This window comes from Symphalangus syndactylus, chromosome 5 (genome assembly GCF_028878055.3).
Source record: "Symphalangus syndactylus isolate Jambi chromosome 5, NHGRI_mSymSyn1-v2.1_pri, whole genome shotgun sequence".
Classification (NCBI taxonomy): domain Eukaryota; kingdom Metazoa; phylum Chordata; class Mammalia; order Primates; family Hylobatidae; genus Symphalangus; species Symphalangus syndactylus.
In genome coordinates this window covers 33207495-33230141 of record NC_072427.2, presented here as the reverse complement: position 1 = coordinate 33230141, position 22647 = coordinate 33207495, and the positions used below count along the sequence as shown (strand labels likewise).

The 22647-nt window shown below is 41.5% G+C and overlaps 1 protein-coding gene across 8 annotated transcripts in view; it reads left to right on the top strand.

Moving 5' to 3' along the window:
• BBS4 (Bardet-Biedl syndrome 4) overlaps positions 1 to 19403 on the top strand; it is a 52734-nt gene extending 33331 nt beyond the window's left edge. For 4 of the 8 annotated variants that reach the window (XM_055277877.2, XM_063638799.1, XM_063638800.1 and 1 more), the window contains 10 exons: positions 3778 to 3831; positions 5828 to 5955; positions 9222 to 9276; positions 10885 to 10953; positions 12244 to 12396; positions 12494 to 12665; positions 16063 to 16132; positions 16761 to 16902; positions 17697 to 17898; positions 18414 to 19403. In XM_055277877.2, the coding sequence (XP_055133852.1) occupies positions 3778 to 3831; positions 5828 to 5955; positions 9222 to 9276; positions 10885 to 10953; positions 12244 to 12396; positions 12494 to 12665; positions 16063 to 16132; positions 16761 to 16902; positions 17697 to 17898; positions 18414 to 18520 (1152 nt within the window). In that variant the 3' untranslated portion in view covers positions 18521 to 19403. Of the gene's footprint in view, positions 1 to 3777; positions 3832 to 4814; positions 4988 to 5827; positions 5956 to 9221; positions 9277 to 10884; positions 10954 to 12243; positions 12397 to 12493; positions 12666 to 16062; positions 16133 to 16760; positions 16903 to 17696; positions 17899 to 18413 lie in introns of those variants that run through there. The other 4 variants (XM_063638797.1, XM_063638801.1, XM_055277882.2 and 1 more) reach the window with 3 other exon arrangements.
• Positions 19404 to 22647: the final 3244 nt, after the last annotated feature.

The window sequence follows — 22647 nt, the reverse complement described above, 5'->3', positions numbered from 1 at the left end:
GCCTCTGCCTCTTGAGTAGCTGGGGCTACAGGTACGTGCCACCATGCCTGGCTAAATTTATTTTGTGGAAATGAGGTCTCATTATGTTGCCCAGGCTGGTCTCAAGCTCCTGTCCTCAAGTTCCTGTCCTCAAGTGATCCTCCTGCTTTAGCTTCCCAGAGTGCTGGGATTACAGGTGTGAGCCAGCAAAAAGCAATTTTGAAGGACTGAGCAGAAGAAGAGAACCCATAGAGGGAGATAGGGAAGAGGTATTAACAGGAGAGCTCAGGGTCACAGGGGGAATGGAATGTATTTCTTAATCTATCCAGTTGGTTGAAAGAGCTCATTTGGTATTACTGACTCACTTGGGATAACCATCCCATTGTTACTAGTAGATATGGTAATTCACAAAACAACTATTCTTTTTTTTTTTTTTTTTTTTGAGACAGAGTCTCATTCTGTCACCTAGGCTAGAGTACAGTGGCTCAATCTTGGCTCATTGCAACCTCTGCCTCCCGGGTTCAAGCTATTCTCCTCCCTCAGCCTTCTGAGTAGCTGGGATTTACAGGCACCTGCCACCATGCCCACCTAATTTTTGTATTTTTGGTAGAGATGGGGTTTCACCATGTTGGTCAGGCTGGTCTTGAACTTCTGATGTTGTTATCCGCCCACCTTGGCCTCCCAAAGTGCTGAGATTACAGGTATGAGCCACCACCGCTTTTTATTTTAACTCTTAAATTTTTCCTTAAAATTTTCCCCTTCATGGCATTTTTATTTTCTTTTTAGAATATTTTAATGATTTTTAATTTTACTTTTATTAACAGCCCTTCTCTACCCTACATATTTCATAAGTACCTGTAGAAAACCTTATAGTAGCTGGAGCATGGTGGCTCATACCTGTAATACCAGCACTTTAGGATGCTGAGGGGGGAGGATCACTTGAGCCCAGGAGTCTGAGACCAGCCTGGGCAATATAGAGACCCAGTCTCTAGAAAAAATAATAATAATAAAAAAAATTAAAATTAGTAGTCGTGTGCACCTGTAGTCCTAGCTATTCTAGAGGCTGAGGTAGGAGGATCACGTTAGCCCGGGAGGTTGAGGCTGCAGTGATGCAGTGAACTGTGATTGTGTCACTGCACTTCAGCATGGAAAGCAGAGCAAGACCCTGTCTCAAAACAAAACAAAACAAAAAACCTTGTAGCCCTACTTTCTTGGACTCATCAGGGTATTCCACAGTCTTGCTGCAACAGGGGAATGGTAATTCCTCCTGCCATTATCTTATTTGACTTTTGGAACAGCTCTGTTAAGTAGGGAGAATTTCCCTCATTGACAAGTGAGGAAGCTAAGGCTTTGGAAGATGGAATATCTTGCTGAAGGGTAGGAAGTTGCTACAGTGAGGTAGTTGCTGAGCCAGAACTGGAATTCAGACCTGTGATCTAAGATGATCTAAGATTCCTCATCTTAAGACTGTGATCTTTTCCACTGTACCAACTGCCTTTGCAGGATGTCTGCTGGATTCCCTTACCTCCTGAAATATAGGATTTAAGTCTGATTTGTTCTGTTGCCCTTTCCAGATTTCTTTTGCAGTTAGTTTGTTAAAGGTATATTGCTGTCTTCTCAACTATCTATGTCAAAGATTTTTTTTTTTTTTTTTTTTTTTTTTTTGAGACGGAGTCTTTCTCTGTCCCCCAGGCTGGAGTGCACTGGCACGATCTCGGCTCACTGCAAGCTCCACCTCTCGGGTTCACGCCATTCTCCTGCCTCAGCCTCCTGAGTAGCTGGGATTACAGGCGCCCGCCACCACGCCCAGCTAATTTTTTGTATTTTTAGTAGAGACGGGGTTTCACCGTGTTAGCCAGGATGGTCTCGATCTCCTGACCTCGTGATCCGCCCGCCTCGGCCTCCCAAAGTGCTGGGATTACAGGCTTGAGCCACCGCGCCCGGCCTATGTCAAAGATTTTAAAAGGTCAGAGGTTAGCCTTCAGGACATCTATTTACTTACCTTGACAATTCCTACTGCAGAGCAGGACATTTAAAGGACAAGAAAGGCTTTATTTCTGCCTTGTCTCTCTCCATGCATGCATTCTTATAGCATGACAAAGTTGGAAGTATACAAGTTTTGGAAGCAGGCCTGAATTCAAATCCCAATGTTCTGTAATATGGACATGATTTGTGGTTGAATAAAAAAAAATTTTAAATGTGAGGCATTTGTGAGATAATTGGAAATTTTAACGTAATTGAATATCTAATATCAAGCAGTCACTACTTTTTTTCAAGTATGGTGATGTGGGTAGGTTTTAAAAAAGGCCTTATCTTTTAGAAATACATACGGAAACATTTGTGGATAAAACGTTGGGCTGTTATTTGCTTACAAAAGTTGTGGGAGTAGATGAGGTGTGGATTGGATGGTTGTTGGGACAGGATGATGAATAGCTGTCTGCACTTACGTATGATTGAAATTCTCCATAGGATATAGAACAAAAAAAGAAAAAAAAAATCCCAGTACTCTCTGTCTTAAGTTAGGTTATCTACTCAACCTCTCTGAGCTTCAATTTCCTTATCTGTAAATTTGGAAAGATTATAACTATGTTGCAGGTTTGCTGAAAATTAAAGTAACATCTATGAAAACATCTGGCATAAAGCCTGATGTTAGGTGCTCAACCAATGGTTGCTGTTTTGTTGTTTTTACTATTTTAGGAGACTTGGAAAACATTAAATCAGTTGTTATCTCTGAGCCTGGGGGTCCATGTTTCCTCAGACAGGGACACATCTCCACTACTAATAGGGTAGTTCTTACTATGTTTCCCAAGAGCATTTTCCTTACCCTTGCTTTCTCCTTCTCCAAAGCTACCTTAAATAAAGGGAGGTTTATTATAAAGGAATTTGAGAGTCCATTAAACAGTATCAAGAGATGCAGGTTGGTCTTTTAGTGAAGCAGAACTGGAACGCTTCAGCATCCAAGGTAGCTACTCTGCCTTTTCTGCTTCATCTTTTCTTTCTATAGATCAGAGGTTGGCAAACTTTTTGTAAAGGGCCAGTTAATAAATATTTTAATTTGTGTAGCTTCATACAGACTCTGTTGCAACGACTTAACTCTGCAGTTCTAATGCAAAAGAGCCATACAAAAACAATCGTTGTGTCTGTGTTCCAATGAATCTGTACTTATAAAAAAGGGCAGGGAATGGATTTGGCCCGTGGACCATAGTTTCCCCATGTCAGCTCTAGACTTCTGCAGATGGCTCCAATTACATGTATTCCATCATAGCAGACTCCAGGTGGCGCTGTCAGTCCTCAAGTCCACATCACCTAGTACATTTAGTACTTGTAACTAACTAGCTCTCTTCCAATTCCAGATTCCTAGGGAAAGGACTTCAACTGAGTCAGGTGTCACTATCCAACTGTGTTGCCTTAAGGGCGGAAATGTGTGGCTAGCAGCCCTCTCAGCAGGGGCTGTGGGTAGTCTCTCCTGAGAAGAAGGAGCAAAGGGTATGGGTGATGGGCAACTCTTAGAGAAAAGAGGGATGGGCTGGGTATGTGCCCCAGGGTTCCCCATAGATCCAGGAAGATCACCTGTTTATTCCGCTTTTATTTCTTATAATCTGTATTTTTTTATATTGAGGAACTTATTTTTAACAATTAAATATACTTGAGTATGAACTCCAATAAAAAGCTGACTAATGCATGGTTTAAAGTTTAAACTTTGCCGAGCAATAACAATCTCCAGATGTCTGTTGTTTCACTCTAATACTTACTGTGGAATTACACCTGAGTTGTTTTCCTTTTTTTTTATGAGCCTAGGAGATCAGCCATAACCTAGGAGTTTGCTACATATACCTGAAGCAGTTCAACAAGGTAATTTCTAGAAGTGGTAATAGATTTCACTGAGGGTGCACTTGTTGCAGAAGTTGTTAACATTGCTCATTTTGTATTATCCCTAGTGCTTGCAGAGGCTTTTGGAACTGAAAATTGAAAGTACCTTTATACATTTTTTTCTGTTTTAATTCTCACTTGTCATTATTCATCTGTTGTTTTCTGCTTTTAATAAGAACATGGAAAGTTCTAGAAATATGAGGGAATGGCAGTTTTTCTCCTTTCTTCTTTTTCTCTACCTCCAGTTAAATTTCCCAGTTCAGAAACAGATGCTTAATAAAACATAAATATCAAAAAGTGGACCCTTAAGTCTTAAAGGTGTAATCATGACCATGTGAGCTATCTCCATGCCCTGACAGCAACTTAGTTTTTAGGGTCGTTGAAAATAAATTTTAAATTTTAAGTGGATCTGATTTGAGTTTTCAGTTTTAATTTTGTAGTTATTTTCCATGATGAGAATTTATATTTCACTGTGATTAAGCTATAGGCTCCTATATCAGAGAAGACAAGTTGAGCTTACCTCAAATTTGATACTCAGGTAAGAAAAAGTATATATCATAATTGAAGAGTAGACAAAATTACTGAGAGCTCTAAAACTTAGTGATGAGAGCATTGGGTAGTTTCCTTCATAGAGCTCACAGTTAGTGATTGTAAAGTTTTATTCTCCTTTCTCCAGTGCCACCAGGACTGAGAATCTGAATTGGTTAGTACCCATTTGACAATGTTTAGTTTGTGTCAATTTGCAGACTGGTGTAACTAGTATCCCACACTGGTGTGAAAAAAAATATGCACATTAGCAGTTGGGGTGTAAAAGTAACTTTTCTCCTGAGATAATATATGTACATAAAATACATTTAGTGGGCTCCTTAGGTTTTGTAGATGGATGTATAGTTTTATACTTGGTTAGGAGATTTTTCTCTTCAGAGACAATTTCAAACAGGCACATTTCTATTCACAGGATTATCCTGAGTCAGGGGAGAAGAAGGATTAGTCTTTGGTTGGATCTGTGCTGAGAAGAAATATATTTAGATTTTACTGTACAGCTAAAAGGCTAGGCAAATACAATACCTGGCATTTATATAAATACTTGTTGGATCAGTGAATGACTAAACAAAGCCCTTTTGTTTACTAGGAGAAGGTAAGCTCCTCCAGAGCAAGGAGTTGGTTTTATTAACTCAAATATATTTAGCATCTAGAACAGCAAGCAGTTGAGTGAATAAATGAGAACAATCTATTTATTCATTTATCATCACATTGGTGGGGAAATCTGGGCCCACCATAGGGAAGGTTGTGCACTTGGTCAGTGTTACAGCTGGGATTTAGTTTAGTTTAGTATTCTACACTGTACTATGATGGCCCTTTTGACTTATGAAGTATGAGTCATTGGTGTGAATATCAGGCAGAAAACATTCAGAAAGATAAATCGTCTTGTATAAATTCTTCCAAGTGGCTCCAGAAGCAGATATCCCATGTTGACAGCTGTCTTTTCAACAAGGACAGTTTTGTTTATTTATTTATTTATTTATTTATTTTTATTTTTTATTTTTTTTTAAAGTACAAACAAAAAGATGTATATCAAACATATTAGGAAGGTTGCACATGGGAAGACGGGGAATAGAAATAGGGGGTGGGAATTAAAGAAAATAAATGAGAGAGGGACTTTGTATGGATCAATGATAATAACTCAATCCTCTATTTGACAAAGAAGAAGAAGGAGAAGGAAGAGGAAGAAAAAGAAAGTGGGATAAAGGATCAGAAAGGGAGGAAAATAGAAAAAATTAGAGTATGACTCCAGGTTAGATCTGTTTTCAACAAGGACAGTTTTGGTATGTTTTGGTCTTTGGGTTTTGGGGGCTGTTTGCTGAAATGTGATGTTCCTATGTCAATACAGCAGAAAGTGTCTTTACATTAGCCATATAAAGGTATAGTTCGTTCAGTGGTAGTGATTTGGTTTTCTTTACTTTGTCAAACTTGTCAGGCACAAGACCAGTTGCACAATGCCCTGAATCTTAATAGGCACGATCTGACTTACATAATGCTGGGGAAGATCCACTTGCTGGAGGGAGACTTGGACAAGGCCATTGAAATCTACAAGAAAGCAGTGGAGTAAGTGTATCTGTTTCCTTTAAAACAATGAGAAACTAAAAAAAAAATTGAGTGGATATGTGAACTCCCAAGCCTAAAAGAGTGAATATGTTTGATTAATTACTTACTGTATGAGTTAAAGGTTAAGCTGAAGTTTTAAGAGCTCCCAATGGCTTCAATAAGGTAGACTGTGTTTCTTTCTTACCTATAAGGATGGCTGCTGCTTTAGGTTAGCTGGGCAGCTCTATTCTACAAGGTCAGTCAGGGATCCAGGTTTCTTCCTTATTAACTCACCATTCCTTAGGTTGTTGTCTTTACCTGCATGGTTGATGCTGAATGTAACATCCACATCCAGGCTGTGGTGGAAGGAGATGGTTTGGGAAGCTAAGCATGGAATAAGCATCTGGCAATATATATATATATATATATATATATAGAGAGAGAGAGAGAGAGAGAGAGAGAGACATGATCTTACTCCATCACTCAGGCTGGAGTGCAGTGGAGAACACAGCTCACTGCAGCCTCAACCTCTTGGGCTCAAGCGATCTTCCTACCTCAGCCTCCCAAGTAGTTGGGACTACAGGCATGTGCCACCATGCCCAGCTAATTTTAAAAACACTGTTTTTGTGTTGACAGGGTCTTGCTATGTTGCCCAGGCTGGTCTTAAACTTCTGGGCTCAAGCGATCCGCCTGCCTCAGCCTTCCAAAGTGCTGGGATTACAGGTGTGAGCCACTGCGTGTGGCCTTGGTAATAAGTTTTAAATGACCTAGAAATTGCACACATCGTTCCTGTTTACATTCCATGGTTCAAAACTACATGATAGTTACAAGGGAAGTGGGCAGACATGCACTCAAGAAGAAGGAAATAACAGATTTAAAAGTTGGCTGACAGTCTGCCATTTTGGTATCATATGTTAATAACAGATCTTCTGTTTTCAGAGATATTAGGGACAGAAATCTCCTGATTCAGTTAAAAAAAAAAACATTTGGCCTTATTAGCATGAGACCAGTATCTTTTTTTCCCCTTCCGCCTTTTCCCTTCCCCTTCCCCCTTTTCCCTTCCCCTTTTCCTTTTCCCTTCCCCTTTTCCCTTCCCCTTCTCCCTTCCCCCTTTTCCCTTCCCCTTTTCCCTTCCCCTTCTCCCTTTTCCCTTCCCCTTCTCCCTTTTCCCTTCCCCTTCCCCCTTCCCCTTTTCCCTTCCCCTTCTCCCTTTTCCCTTCCCCTTCCCCCTTCCCCCTTCCCCTTTTCCCTTCCCCCTTCCCTTCCCCCTCCCCCTTTCCTTTTCCCTTCCCCTTCCCCCTTCCCTTTTCCCTTCCCCTTCCCCCTTTTCCCTTTTCCCTTCCCCCTTTCCCCATCCCCCTTCCCCTCCCTCCCTCCTTTCCTCCCTTCCTTTTTCTCTTTCTTTTCTTTCCTTCCTTTCCCTCCCTCCCATTCCTCTCTCTTTCTTTCTTTTCTTTCTTTCCTTTTTTTCATTTATTTCAACAGTCTCACTCTGTCATCCAGGCTTGAATGCAATGGCGCAATCTCGGCTCACTGCAACCTCTGCCTCCTGGGTTTAAGAGATTCTCATGCCTCAGCCTCCTGAGTAGCAGGGACTGCACGAGCACGCCACCACGCCTGGCTAATTTTTGTATTTTTTAGCAGAGACAGGGTTTCACCATGTTGGTCAGGCTGGTCTCGAACTCCTGGCCTCAAATGATCTGCCTGCCTTGTTCTCCCATAGTGCTGGGATTACAGGCACGAACCACTGTGCCCGGCCTTGTGTTGTTTCTTTTAAATGGGATAGCTGTAGCAAAATGCTTTGTCTCATTTGTTTGGTCACTTAATAGAATGTCTGGTCTGTGGTTCAAGGCTTATTATTCCTAATAATTAGATTCTGAACTAAACTTAGATTTCTATTAATTTGTTAATCATCTTTGTCTTCTACCATGGTAGTACATTTTCTGGTTATGTCAGTCACAGCACTGCTTTCTGAATTTTCTTCGACCATATTTTGTGTCTAAAACAGAAAAATCACTTGGTTTGTTAAGCTACAGAAGAGACGTTTGTCATCAAGAGGCTGTATATATGGGCAAGTAGTAAGGAGCCATGTCACATGTTAAGTGCCTCTGTGGTGCTAGGTAGTAGCCCTGATCCCTGACCCCTGCCTTCTAGAGGTTAGCTCTTTGAGAATAGCATACATAAATCCCAAGGGGAACGTTCTTCCAGTAACCGATCAAGGACTTCGGTCACTAAATTTCCCAAGGGAGAAATGTGGACAGCTGAAATCTGAAGCCTTACTGAGAAGATAGAGACCATTGTTCATGACCTACAGCTATGAAGAGAGTAGTCATGTTGTAGTGGGGAAGCCGATATTGCTAGAATTACAGAAGTTACCTGGCTTTGGGGAGGGAAGTGATCAAAATGGATGTTTATTATGGCAGAAAGTGAAAGGCAGATTCCCAGTTGAATTGAGAAAGCTCTGTTTGGTCAGTTCAGGCTTCCCCTGGCTGGGGCTTTGCATCTTCTGGTTCAGGTCTTCCTATAGGTAACCAGTGCCCTATATCATTCCTTAGAAGCAGAAGACATTGTTCATAGCCCTTTGGTGTTTTACTGTTGAAACTGTCTGATGGTCCTATAATCAGATCATCTCAACTCAGTGTTGCCTTGGTTTTGTGACAAAGACAAATATTAGTGAGGGATTGAGCAGGCAATCCCTGATGTGAGTATTTTACTTATATCAGTGTTTACTCCCAAAGGTCAGTAGCACCTTCTTTCCTAGGATTGGTATGTATCTTCCTTCTTTTGTTTAGTTTGGCTACTTGGTATAGCTCTTTGTTTAAGTGGAGAGAACAGCATTAGGGGCCTTGGGATCCTAAATTACATAGAAAATTATGCTGCCTGGCATTGTGAGCACAATGAGAATAGAAAAAAAATCCCACAAGATAGGACTGGTGAAACTGTATGTGTTCTAGACTGACTTGGTTTATAAAGCATTGTTCTTTAATTTTATCAGTGTGACCAAGACAGTGATGCAAAACATTCTATAGGTTCTTTCTTAGGACTTTTGCCCTAAGAAAGGAATCTGAATTCTAAGCCCCATTTTTCTTGCTGAGCAGTTCTCCTTATCACCAGGGTTGAGATGACCTACTTTTGATGGCAGTTCCCAAATTGCCTTCAGGTATTTCCACGGGGAGGAAGAGGCTCAGTGGGGTCTGTCAAGTATTGCATGAGGGCATATTACCGTGCATGTGTCTCCGTGTTTCTCATCTACATCTTGTTTCCCTCTGAGCATCTCTATGTTGCAGGTTCTCACCAGAAAATACACAGCTTCTTACAACTTTAGGATTACTCTACTTACAGGTAATGAAAACTCTGTACTCATTCATGCACTGATGTTAGAAATGGTTTTGGGTTTGTGTGTATGGTGGTTTTCCTGCATTGATATTTATTTTACTAAAGGTCATATAAAATTCATGAACTACACTCTCTCTATTTGATACTCTTTGCTACATTTAAATTGGAAGCAATTCTGTTTTAGCCTAGTGCACTTACAATTCTTATCCAGGCTGGGTGTGGTCTCATGCCTGTAATCCCAGCACACTGGGAGGCTGAGGCTGGTGGATCACTTGAGCTCAGGAGTTGGAGACCAGCCTGGGCAACATAGTGAGACCCTGTCTCTACAAAAAATACAAAAATTAGCCAGGCATAGTGGCATACGTCTGTAGTCCCAGCTACTTGGGAGGCTGCGATGGGAAGATTGCTTGAACTCGGAAGGCAGAGGTTGCAGTGAGCTGAGATTGAGTCACTGCACTCCATCCTGGGTGACAGAGCCAGATCCTGTCTCAGAAAAAAAAAAAAAAAATTCTTATGCTATCCAGGAAAGAGCATATATGAGAAATAACTCTGGTCTTGGAGGCTGTTATTTTGTTGTGAGGAGAGAAACAGATACAAGTGAGCACTTAGGGCTTTGGGGCAAAGCCATTTCTTTTGATCTTTCTTCCCAGCCAGAGTCTTATTGGAAAGAGAGAAGGCAAAGTATACTTCTATCTAGAATAAGAAGTTTTCTGTCCCCTCCACATGCCTGAATGTGAATGGGATTCTTTTAGCTCCATTGATTCTCTGGCTGAGGACCCAGGGCCCAGGTATCCAAGGGGCTTTTCCCCCTTCCCCAATATACACATTTGCCAAGTTCCTTGTTCAGCTGATTCTGCCTCCAGCCCTGCCTCTATGGTGGCCTTTATGTCTATTTCATTTTTCTTTAAAAGGAATTAGGAGCTTAACCCTGGGTCTTCCTGGGCTTTGGCTTTGAAGGTTGGCTCTACGGGAGATGAGGATACCGAGCTCATTTCCTGCCAAGAGGCATTAATGTGGAACAGTACTAGTGTGGCAGAGATGGTTCTTATCAAATAGATACTTTGACCTTATCAGGGGACAAATTAACAAAAATAGAAGGACAACCATGACTGTGGGGATTTTCGGTTTTCTTTCGTTATTATCTGGTAACTGTAGCTGGTTTTTTTTGTTTTGTTTTATTTTGTTTTGTTTTTTGGTCAAGAGAACTCAAAAAAGCCAGAGCGTTTCTGTTCTGGGTGAAGTTGGCCAGATTTTTTTTTTTTTTTGAGACGGAGTTTCACTCTTTTTGCCTAGGCTGGAGTGCAATGGCATGATCTCGGCTCACCGCAACCTCTGCCTCCTGGGTTCAAGCGATTCTCTTGCCTCAGCCTCCCGAGTAGCTGGGATTACAGGCATGTGCCACCATGCCCGGGTAACTTTGTATTTTTAGTAGAGATAGGGTTCCTCCATGTTGGTCAGGCTGGTCTCGAACTCCTGACCTCAGGTGATCCACCCACCTTAGCCTCCCAAAGTGCTGGGATTATAGGTGTCAGCCACCATGCCCGGTCTGGCCAGACTCTTTTTAACTGCCATCTCCTTGCTGATGTAAATTGTCTTGTTTGCTTTTTTTCCAAGCTCGGCATTTACCAGAAGGCATTTGAACATCTTGGCAATGCACTGACTTATGACCCTACCAACTACAAGGTATTACAGGCTGTGAAGGCTCTGGCCTTCATATAGATGGTCCCACTGCTCCTAGAGGTGATCTGACCCTGGAAAGCAAAGGAATAGCTTCTTAAATTTGGATACCTGAGAAATAGAAAAAATATAAATAAAAGGTGGCTCTTCTTATTTGAAAATATTGTCAAGTATGCTCTACTTACCTTCTAAGAGTGCATATTTGTTAGAATAGATGTGTAACCCCTGCAGAAAGCAGATCATAGTGCTAGTAAAGTTTATGTGTTACTTAGGAAATTAGCAATGCCTCCACAACTATTGTCAAAAATAAATCTGCTGGGCATGGTGGCTTATTCCTGTAATCCCAGCACTTCGGAATGCTGAGGCAGGAGGATCACTTGAGGCCAGGAGTTCAAGACCAGGCTGGGCAACATAGTGAGACTCCCATTTCTACAAAAAAAATTATCCAGGCGTGGTGGCACACACCTGTAGTCCTAGCTACTCGGAAGGTGGAAGAGGGAAGATCACTTGAGCCCAGGAGTTTGAGGCTACAGTGGGCTATGATGGCACCATTGTACTCCAGCCTGGGTGACAGAGTGAGACCCTGTCTCTAAAAGGAAACAATAATTATGTTGAAATGACTTCTAGAGTCCTAATGATTTGATATTACAACTTTTGTCTAGATGTGACTTTGGGAATGAGAAGGAATAGCATCAAATGGATGAATATCATTGAGGAGATGCAGCAAGACAAGCTGTTTATTAAAGGATACAAACTAAATTCTGATTTAGGAGGTAACATAGCCTGTCAGCTCCCACCTTGATACCTTTCCTTAGAGAAATGAAAGGGCTGGGCTAATGAAGCCTAAAGCTGACTCACCCTCTGTTCTATGGTAGAAAGAAATTTACCTTAAGTAGCCACGTACAGGTGTATTTCAGGTATCTAGAACACTTGGTGTACCAAATAGGGGCTGCAGAGAACAGATTGAAGGAAGTTTTTACTTAAAGGGCTCTGGTATTCATTCTGAAATACTGACTTTCCTGGCTAGAAGTAGGAAACAGATGGGTAAAGCAAATAACATTTTATCTTTTTTTTTTTTTTTTTTTTTTTTTTGTGCTGTGCCAGAGAGCCACAGTGTAGGGTGCAAGGACATTCCTCAGAAAAATTTGTCCCAGTAGCTTGGATATATTTATGTCCCTGGAAGAAATTTTTCAGTCCCATCTATGCTGATGGGCCTGCTGAGTATAGACTCAGGAAGGCTGCCTCACTGCTACAGCCTTTTGGGAATGACTGACTTTCTGTGTGCCATGTTTTCAGGCCATCTTGGCAGCAGGCAGCATAATGCAGACCCATGGGGACTTTGATGTTGCCCTCACCAAATACAGAGTTGTGGCTTGTGCTGTTCCAGAAAGTCCTCCACTCTGGAATAACATTGGAATGTGTTTCTTTGGCAAGAAGAAATATGTGGCGGTGAGTGTCCCCTCGTGTTCTTTGTTTGCATTCCTACATGAGGTTATTGGGTCTGTTTAGCTTGCCTCTCTCATTGAGTGCCTCTTCTCTCTCATAGGCCATCAGCTGCCTGAAACGAGCCAACTACTTGGCACCCTTCGATTGGAAGATTCTGTATAATTTGGGCCTTGTCCATTTGACCATGCAGCAGTATGCATCAGCTTTTCATTTTCTCAGTGCGGCCATCAACTTCCAGCCAAAGATGGGGGAGCTCTACATGCTCTTGGCAGGTAAGAAACATTTATGTGGAAAACTCTGTCTGCCATCTGTAATGAGGGAAAAATGGATTAGAATCATAGAAGATCAGTGACTGTCTCATAGGAGCCATTCCCTTAGGGATCCTATAGGAATCTGGATTACTGTCCTGGAGCTTGAAGAAGTAGAAAAAGATGACAAAGGAACTTGGTTGTTTCTAACTTGGGGGAGTTTCACTCAGAGACCAACAGGTTAAATAAAGATCATCCGTACTTCACCTTTTACCAATTTTTTCCTTTTGCCTTGACAATTCATTTATGTATATATTCAGTCCAACTAAGTTCCAGACAGCAAGTGTTAAGAGCTTGGGTTTTAGGTGGGGTCCTGCCTCTACTACTTATTATATGTACCTAGGGCTGATGTGAGGATTGCCATGATTAAGCACTCACAATAATACTGGTTTTGTTGAAATACTGATTTTTGAAAACTGTTGGTTTTACTGTGGTTATATAATTTGTCTATTATTATCAATATTGTTGTTACTATAACTGGCCCCTAGGTGATACTTCCAAGTCAAGCTACCTTATGTTGAAACCCTTATCTCTTCTGAGCATGTTATATAGAATGCCGTTCTCTTACTGAAACTCCATTTTATGCCATGCAAATACTAAAATTGATCATAAAAATAAGTTAAAATTAATCAAACACTTTAAAAATTATGCACAACCATCTTAATTTTAAAGTACTGACTAAATAGTCTTCCTAGGAATTTTTTTCTCCATATACATTTACTTACTAAATGTAAGACCCAAAGCAGATTTCCATGTCCTCATTTGGCAGTCGTCTTCCAGTGGCTTTTTGTTCATTACTGTGGGTTCTTATTTATAAGAGAAAGCTTGCAAAAGCAATTGTGGTTATTTGAGGGTTGCCTGAATACAAAGATAACTTAAAAAAAAAAACATAGGTTTTATTATTATTCAGATATGGTATGGGCAACAGATCAGAAGACATCTGCCACTGGAAAGATAGTCTGTTACAATTCCTGAGAAGGAGGGCATGCTACACCATGCAGGGCCACATGGGGAAGCACCAGGTCAATCAGGAGGTGGAGGGAACAAGGGGTAAATGTGGGCACGATTCTTTATTGTAGTTTTCAGGGGTAGAAATGCCCTCCCCGGGGCAAGACCGGGAAAGCAGGTTAACCAGGTTGAGGATTGGCCAGTTTGAATAATTTCAGTAGGCTCTGGGGTATAGGGCTGTCTCTAGGTGTCTGGTACCTGACCCTCGGGTGACTAGGTAGGGAATATTGGCCCAGTGTCAGAGCCTAATAAAGGAGGCAGTTAAGAATATGAATACTGGATTGGTCTGCATACAGAAGGCACTCTTGTAGGGGTTATATCTAGGAATTAACTGACCCTGGGAGGGACAGTCTCCCCAGGGTCAGTAAGGCCCCAGATGTCAAAACATCAGAATAAAAAGGCTAAAGTGGGGTGTGATGGTACATACCTGTAGTGCTAGCTACTTGGGAGGCTAAAGCAGGAAGTTTGCTTAAGCCCAGGAGTTGGGAGTCCAGCCTGGGCAACACAGTGAGACTCCATCTCTCTCTCTTTTTTTTAAAATTTTATTTTAGGTTCAGGAGTACATGTGCATCCTGTTACACAGGCACATGTGTGTCATGGGGATTTGTTGTACAGATTATTTCATCACCCAGGTACTAAGCCTAGTACCCAATAGTTATTTTTTTCTGGCCCTCCCCCTCCTCCAGTAAGCTCCAGTGTCTGTTTCCCTCTATGTCTCCATGTGTTCTCATCATTTAGCTCTTACTTACAGTGGAACATGCGGGATTTAGTTTTCTGTCCTGCATTAATTTGCTAAGGATGGTGGCCTCTAGCTCCATCTATGTTGCTGCAAAGGACATGATCTTGTTCTTTTGTATGGCTGTGTCGTATTCCATGGTGTACATTTACATTTTGTTTATCCAGTCTACCATTGATGGGCATTTAGGTTGATTTCACATCTTTGCTATTGTGAATAGTGCTGCATTGAACACAAACATGCATGTGTCTTTATGGCAGAACGATTTATATTCCTTTGGGCATATACCCAGTAATGGGATTGCTGGGTCGAAGGGTAGTTCTGTTTTTAGCTCTTTGGGGAATTGCCACATTGCTTTCCACAATGGTTGAACTAATTTACACTCCCATCAACAGTGTGTAAGCATTCCATTTTCTCTGCAGCCTCACCAGGATGATATATTTTGAGTTTTTAATAATAGCCATTTTGACTGGTGTGAGATGATTATCTCATTGTGGTTTCGATTTGCATTTCTCTAATCAGTGATACTGAGTTTTTCATATGCTTGTTGGCTGCATGTATGTCTTTTGAACAGTGTCTGTTTACGTCCTTTGCCCACTTTAATGGGATTGTGTTCTTCTTGTAAATTTGCTTAAGTTCCTTATAGATCCTGGATATTAGACCTGCATGGTTTGCAAATATTTTCTCCCATTTTGTAGGTTGTCTGTTTACTGTGTTGGTAGTTTCTTTTAGATAGCTGGGTTCTAATGGGACACAGAAATGTTAACAGCCATGATGTAAGACATAACAGCAATGCTAACTTTACAAAGTAGAGATGGCATTCAAACTGGATCCTGAATAACAAGCTAGAATGGAATAGCACAGAATGGCTGAGGAGACACTGTGAAGAAAGGCATGCAGCCATGAAACTGCAGTGTCCCTTGCTGTTAGTCGGGGGTAGTGTTAGAGAATATGATGGGAGATGAGTCAGGAAAGATATTCTGGGGTCAGATTATGGAGGTCATGCATACAGTGCAAGGACTTTATCTTAGAGGTCATGTTTGTCCAGCTGTCTTCCTAGATTCTCCTCTTGGGTGCCTGGTTAGGAGTGAGTGCATAGCTGGTGGGGAGGTGGAATGGGCAGGGCTTCCAGAGCAGCTGTTTTTGTTTTATATATTAGGTGTCAAGGAAATACTGATTTTAAAAAGTGGGGGGAGTGTTTTACTGCTAAATGAAAGTGTAAAGATCCTGGTTATAGATGTGGGGAGCCAGTGAGGATTCCTAAGTAGGATGGTAATGTGGTCAGATTTGTAAGTCAGTGAGATACCTGGCAGCGCTGTGGAAAGTGGAATGGAGGCAGGTGGGGACTTTGACACTGGGGAATAAATGGAAAGCCTGAAACTACTTGGGCCTGAACAAGGGCAGTGTCAGAAAGAAACTGCAAAAAAAGGATGCATAGAACCTGGCAACTGATTGACTGTAGAAGAGATTGTTGAAGATAGCATCAGGTATCTAAGCTGACTCAGTAAACTCTGGTGCCATGAGCTGAGAGGGTGAAGTTTACTTTGGGGGCAGTCTTTAATATTCCTTTTGTCTTCCAAGCTGAGCTCTCCAGCTGCAGTGCTTTCTTTGTTGCAGTGGCTCTGACCAATCTGGAAGATATAGAGAATGCCAAGAGAGCCTACGCAGAAGCAGTCCATCTGGATAAGTATGCGCTTTGTTGAGAATGGTACTGGGAGGGGTTGGACTCTCCAAAGCCATGAGGTGGTGCCATAGCATCGGTGCTGCCTGAGTCAGCCCAGCTGTTCCTCTGTGGCATTATTACACAGCAGACCTCGGTGTGGAGGGATGTGTCTCCTAAGTGTGGTGGCTCAGCAGGAATTGACACTCTGAGAAAATGTTTCCAGTCCTAAACGGAGTAATAGGAGGCTAGAGAATGTCAGATCTGGCAGTGGGCTTGGGTTGCTGATAGCTGTGGGCTAGTTGGAATATCAGATGGGACTCTGGGCTGTTTAATTGAAGATAAAACTTGACTCTTCCAGGATTTACTCCACTGGCATCTTCTAGACAGCAGGGTAGAGATCCCTTTTTCAACCCTGGCCTAGGTAGTCTCTGTTGAGGGCTAAGATGCCAGATTTGGTCCCAATACCAGCTTTGCTTGTTAGGCCATTAATTCCTTGATTCTTCTCCACAGGTCTGTTTAGCACGTATGTACCTACCTTGCTGCATAATGGAGAAATCTCTACTTAACCAGTTTTGTTTTGTTTTTGTGTAATGAGAAGGATCTCTAAATGACCATTTGTTGCAGAGCCCCCAGCAATCTCTGTCTGCCACAGGTGTAACCCTTTAGTAAACCTGAACTATGCTGTGCTGCTGTACAACCAGGGTGAGAAGAAGAACGCCCTGGCCCAGTATCAGGAGATGGAGAAGAAAGTCAACCTACTCAAGGACAATAGCTCTCTGGAATTTGACTCTGAGGTATGTCTTTTATTAGCTCCCAAGAGTCATAAGTAAGCTGTCAGGAGACTTTTAAAAATCAAGCCCAAATCATCCAAATCCAAGATATTACACGTTCATGGCTGTTGGCTGTTGTGGCTTTGATATTCCTAGCAGCATGAGTTCATCAGTAACAGCCTGAGAAAAACTTTCCTAGAATAATAACAAAAGGAAATTCAGGCTTACTGAGTTGTTATCGCTAATTCAACTCATCAAAGTTGAGGTCTGTGTCTGTCTGTAGCTTCCTTCTATTTCACTTTTTTTTTTTTTTTTTGAGACGGAATCTCACTCTGTTGCCCAGGCTGGAGTGCAATGGCACGATCTCAGTTCACTGCACCCTCCGCCTCCTGGGTTCAAGCAATTCTCCTGCCTCAGCCTCCCAAGTAGCTGGGACTACAGGCACGTGCCACCACGCCCAGCTAATTTTTGTATTTTTAGTAGAGATGGAGTTTCACCATGTTGGCCAGGATGGTCTCGATCTCTTGACCTCGTGATCCACGTGCCCAGCCCTATTTCACTTGTTGTAGGAAATGCACTGTTTGGCCCAGTAATGCACCAGGCTTGAATTGTTGGGTTTTGAGATCCTATGTGAACCACCGTGCCATCCAGTAAAGGCAATCTATATTCTCTACTGTTTGATAAGTACTTCCTGCCTCAACTGCTAGTACGACCAGACACTATTTCAGCTAAAACCCCAGCTGGAAGACCAAAGAAGTGGGTTGGCTTGTCTCTGACAGTCATGCTTTTGATTCTTTTACTTCCTTTATGGACACAAGATGGTGGAGATGGCTCAGAAGTTGGGAGCTGCTCTCCAGGTTGGGGAGGCACTGGTCTGGACTAAACCAGCTAAAGATCCCAAATCAAAGCACCAGACCACTTCAACCAGCAAACCTGCCAGTTTCCAGCAGCCTCTGGGCTCTAATCAAGCTCTAGGACAGGCAATGTCTTCAGCAGCTGCATACAGGACGCTCCCCTCAGGTAGGACCATACAGAGCTCCATGAAGACCTGGCAGGTACAAGCCACATGTGTCAGCAAAAAGATTATAGCTTTCAGTGAGGTTCTCTTCAGACTCATATGTCCAATGTAGTATTGGCCACAAGGGGAGAAAAAAACACAGGGTGGCTAAATTGGCACTTGTTTCCTTAAGGTGAGCTATGTAGTAGGTAACAGCTACTCACAGACTTAGTTGAATGGTCAATACACTGGTCTTTCCAATTTTAGCAGTATGTTATTAAGTATATCCTGTCATGCAATGTTTAATTTTTACTGCTTTATCAGAAGTTGACATGTAATTAAATATTTTTCAGTGACTCATTGAAGGCAAACTTGACTGTTGCTTTATTTCTCAGTTATAGTCTTCCCTCATAGCTAATGGGTCAGTCCCACTGGTTCCAGAAAGTATGGGGTTTCCTCTTGAACTCTAACAGCAAAAAAGAATGATTTCTTCTGAAATTGTGGAACATGAGGATTCAAGTTTTTATTTTGTTACTAGGTGCTGGAGGAACACAGTTCACAAAGCCCCCATCTCTTCCTCTGGAGCCAGAGCCTGCGGTGGAATCAATTCCAACTGAAACATCAGAACAAATGAGAGAGAAATAAGAATAGAATGAATGACCCCAAAATAGGGTTTTCTTGGGCAAGGATCTGCTGGATTAGGAAAGGTGACATGACACAGGCAGAGTGGCACCCACCACAGAATACAGTGTGTGTTATGATTACGAGGAGCCAGCAGTTGAGCCTAAGGTCCTTCTGCCTACCTGGTATTGGCATTTGAGGTCGGAAACCCTCTATTGCCCCATAAGCTAGGAAAAGTGAAAAGACAACACAGTTCCTTTAAGAACTGGCAGCAAGGCTTGAGGCTCTGTGTATGTAGCTGAGTCAGCAAGGTACATGATGCTGTCTGCTTTCAAAAGGACTTTTCTCTCCTAGCTGACTGACTCCTTCCTTAGTTCAAGGAACAGCTGAGACAGACCTCTGCTGAGTAGCCCTGTGATGACAAAGCCTTGGTTTAACTGAGGTGATCCTCAGGTTGTGAGGTTTTATTCGTCCCCAAGGCAAACACAAATATTAGATTAATAATCCAACTTTAATAGTATACATTTAAAAGAAAAAAAACAAAAGCCCTGTAAGTTGAGGCCCAGCCTGCTGAGTATTGCAGCTGCATTTGCCTAAAGGGAATCCAGAACAAGTCCCTCCCTGTATTTTGTTCTTGAGAGGGGTCAGTTTAGGAGCTAGATCCTATCAGTATGAGGAGGAGCAGCCCAGGGCTTGTCTGGATCAGCACCAACGATTTTAAAGAAAAAAGGAAGAGTTTCTTAGATGAGTAATTGTTATTGAAGATAGTCAGTGATAACCACTGACCAGATGCTATCAATACACTATGTGTCCTTTTTAGAATAAAGATTACGTATCATCATTCCTTTGGGGAAAACTGTTACTCAGGTATAAAAACGAGATCACAATAAAAACCTAAAAGAACCTATGATCACAGTCTTCCCTTTCCTGTGTCTAAGCCTATTTTGAAATTGGAGGAGGAACCTCAAGGCCAAGTTCCTGCTTGGTACAGGCATGGCCTCTGCAGCAACCCTGATGCATGATAAGCCAGCAGTTTGCTTACTGAGGGCCAGTCCCCATTTTGCACTGAAAGTGCCCTTTAATCACCGTAATTTAAAGATAGAAAACTGACCTACCAAACTGTTTGGAGTTCTTTATTTTATTACAGGGTCTGTTTTGACATTGAAGAAGCAGCTAACTGAGCAGGACCCCCTTCATTTCTTGTATCTCAAAAAGTATCAGAAGTGATGCCTTTGTCATTCAGCTGGTGGTATGTGGCAAACTTGGATCTGTACCCTGAACAATTGAGAACACTTCTACATCAGCATGGAGTCTAGTATATTAGAATGAAATGGTCTAGTTACTTTCTGAAACTGGAAAAGTCTTAGTGAAAAAAGAGGAAGCGAGAAATATGAGAGATTTAGGAGCTAATATCAACAGGAATTGGGGATTGATTGGATGTGGCAGGTTAATAATCGGGTACCCATTTCGGGGCTTAGATAACCAGGGAGAGTAAAGGAATATTGGACTAGGGTCGAGGGTTCATTGTGGAATCTAGTTTTAGATGTTGAAGATGTCCAATGATGATATCCATCAGACACCTGAATAGCTGGATTTCAGGAATGAAACCTGGTTTGAAGATAAAGATTCAGGAGTAGGCCAGATATGGTGGCTCACATGTATAATCCCAGCACTTTGGGAGGCCAAAGCCAGGGGATCACTTGAACCCAGGAGTTGGAGACCAGCCTGGGCAAGATGGCTCAGACCTCATGTCTACAAAAAATTAAAAAGCCAGGCGTGGTTGTGCGCACCTGTAGTTGCAGCTATTCGGGAGACTGAGGCAAGAGGATCACTTGAGCCTAGGAATTTGAGGTGGCAGTAAGCTATGATCATGCCACTGCACTCCAGCCTGGGAAACAAAGCAAGACCCCATCTCAAAAAAAAGAATAATTTAGATTTGAGGAATCATCAGAAATCCACGGAAAGCTAGGAATAAGACAACAGGCAACCAAAGAAAGAAAATAAGTACTTAGAGGGAGAAGCAGAAGAGCCCACAAAAAAGGAGCATATGATAAAAGAAAAAATCCAGGAGAGTGGTATTATGGGAAGCTAACGAAGAAAGGTTTGGGAAGGGAATGGTCAGCCTCAATGAACACTTCCAACAGAGAGGTACTGTTATCACCATTTTATAGAAGAGAAAGCTGAGGTTAGGAGAGACAAAACAAATTTTCAAAGGTAAGTGGCAGGACCAGGATTTTAATCCAGGTCTGGATGCAGAGCTCTTGCTCTTAACCATCAATAATCAAGCAGTGATGTATCTTTGATGAAGCAGTGGTGGCAACAGAAACTTAAGGACTTGAAGACTGAATGAGTAGATATTGGACTACTTTTATTTCAGAAAGCTTTGATGTAGAAGGAAGAGGTTTTCAGTGGACAGAACTGTATTCATTACCCTGATCTGAGAAACTTTTAATATTTGGGGAGAGAAGAGTAAAAAGGTAGTCTTTTTTAAGTATAGCATGGTGGAAACAGAATGCAAGAGCAGGGCTTTTGAGTTTTTCCACATTTGGGGGCAAGATGGTGCTTTGCTTCCAGGGATAGCAGTAAAGAAGCAATGCTTTCCACATTAATTTGGCTTAGATTTTCTTTTAAAAATAAACTCTACTAGGGTGTGCAGGGTCAGTCTTTTGGGCATGTGAATTTGCAATTTTTCATTCACTCTGGTGAGATAGGAGCTATCTAACTTCAATATGGGGGTTGGTTGCTCATGTCATCAGAATTTGTAACAGAATTAGGAAAATGAAACCAAGAACATAATCACAGCTACGGATGTGGTTTTAGAAAACTGAAAGAGAGAGGCAGGAAAGTAGAAGTATGAACTAGCAATGAGAAAAAAGTATCCTTCTTGCTGAATAATATTGGGCAAAACTGTGCATTCCAAAGACAGTAAACCACTTTGGAGTGTGTCACTACAATGATTATTCTGTTTTCAAGGAAAACTCATTATTGTCTGATAATGGCTTAGTAGTTCATGTTGGACCAATCCTTCCACAAATAACAAATGTAAACAAGTGGGTAAATATAAAATACTCTCTCAGTTTAACTTTTTAAAAATACATATGATTGTTCAAAGAAAAAATATCACAGTGTATTGTGAGGCTGAACATACATAAATAACATGACAACTAAAAGCATATATGGTTGCAAGGTTTTAATATTTTACATAGTGGGACACAAAACTAATCCTAGTTTGTGAAAAGCTGAACATGGTCCTAGCCAGAGCAATCAGACAAGAGAAAGAAATAAAGGGCATCCAGATCAGTAAGGAAGTGAGGAAGTAAAACTGTCGCTGTTTGCTGATGACATGATCGTATACCTAGAAAACCTTAAAAGACTCATCCGAAAAGCTCCTAGAACTGGTAAATCAATTCAGCAAAGTTTCAGGGTACAAAATTAAAGTACATAAATCAGTAGCCCTGCTATATACCAACAGCAACCAAGCTGAGAAATCAAGAACCCAACCCCTTTTACAATAGCTGCAAAAACAAACAAAAAAAACAACTTAGGAATATACTGAATCAAGGAGGTAAAAAACCTCTACAAGGAAAACTACAAAACATCACTGAAAGAAATCATAGATGACACAAACAAATGGAAATACATCCCATGCTCATGTATGGGTAGAATCAATATTGTGAAAATGACCATACTGCCAAAAGCAATCTACAGGTTCAATGCAATTCCCATCAAAATACCAAAATCATTCTTCACAGAATTAGAAAAAACAATCCTAAAATTCATATGAAACCAAACAAGGGCCCACATAGCCAAAGCAAGACTAAGTAAAAAGAACAAATCTGGAGGCATCACATTACCTAACTAACTTTGAACTATACTACAAGGCCATAGTCACCAAAACAGTGTGGTACTGGTATAAAATCAGGTACATAGACCAATGGAACAGAATAGAGAACCCATAAATAAAACCAAATACAGTCAACTGATCTTCAGCAAGCAAACAAAAAAGTGGGGAAAGGACACCCTATTCAGCAAATGGTGCTGGGATAATTGGCAAGCCACAAATAATAGAAGAATGAAACTGGATCCTCATCTCTCATCTTATACAAAAATCAACTCAAGATGGATCAAACACTTAAATCTAAGACCTGAAA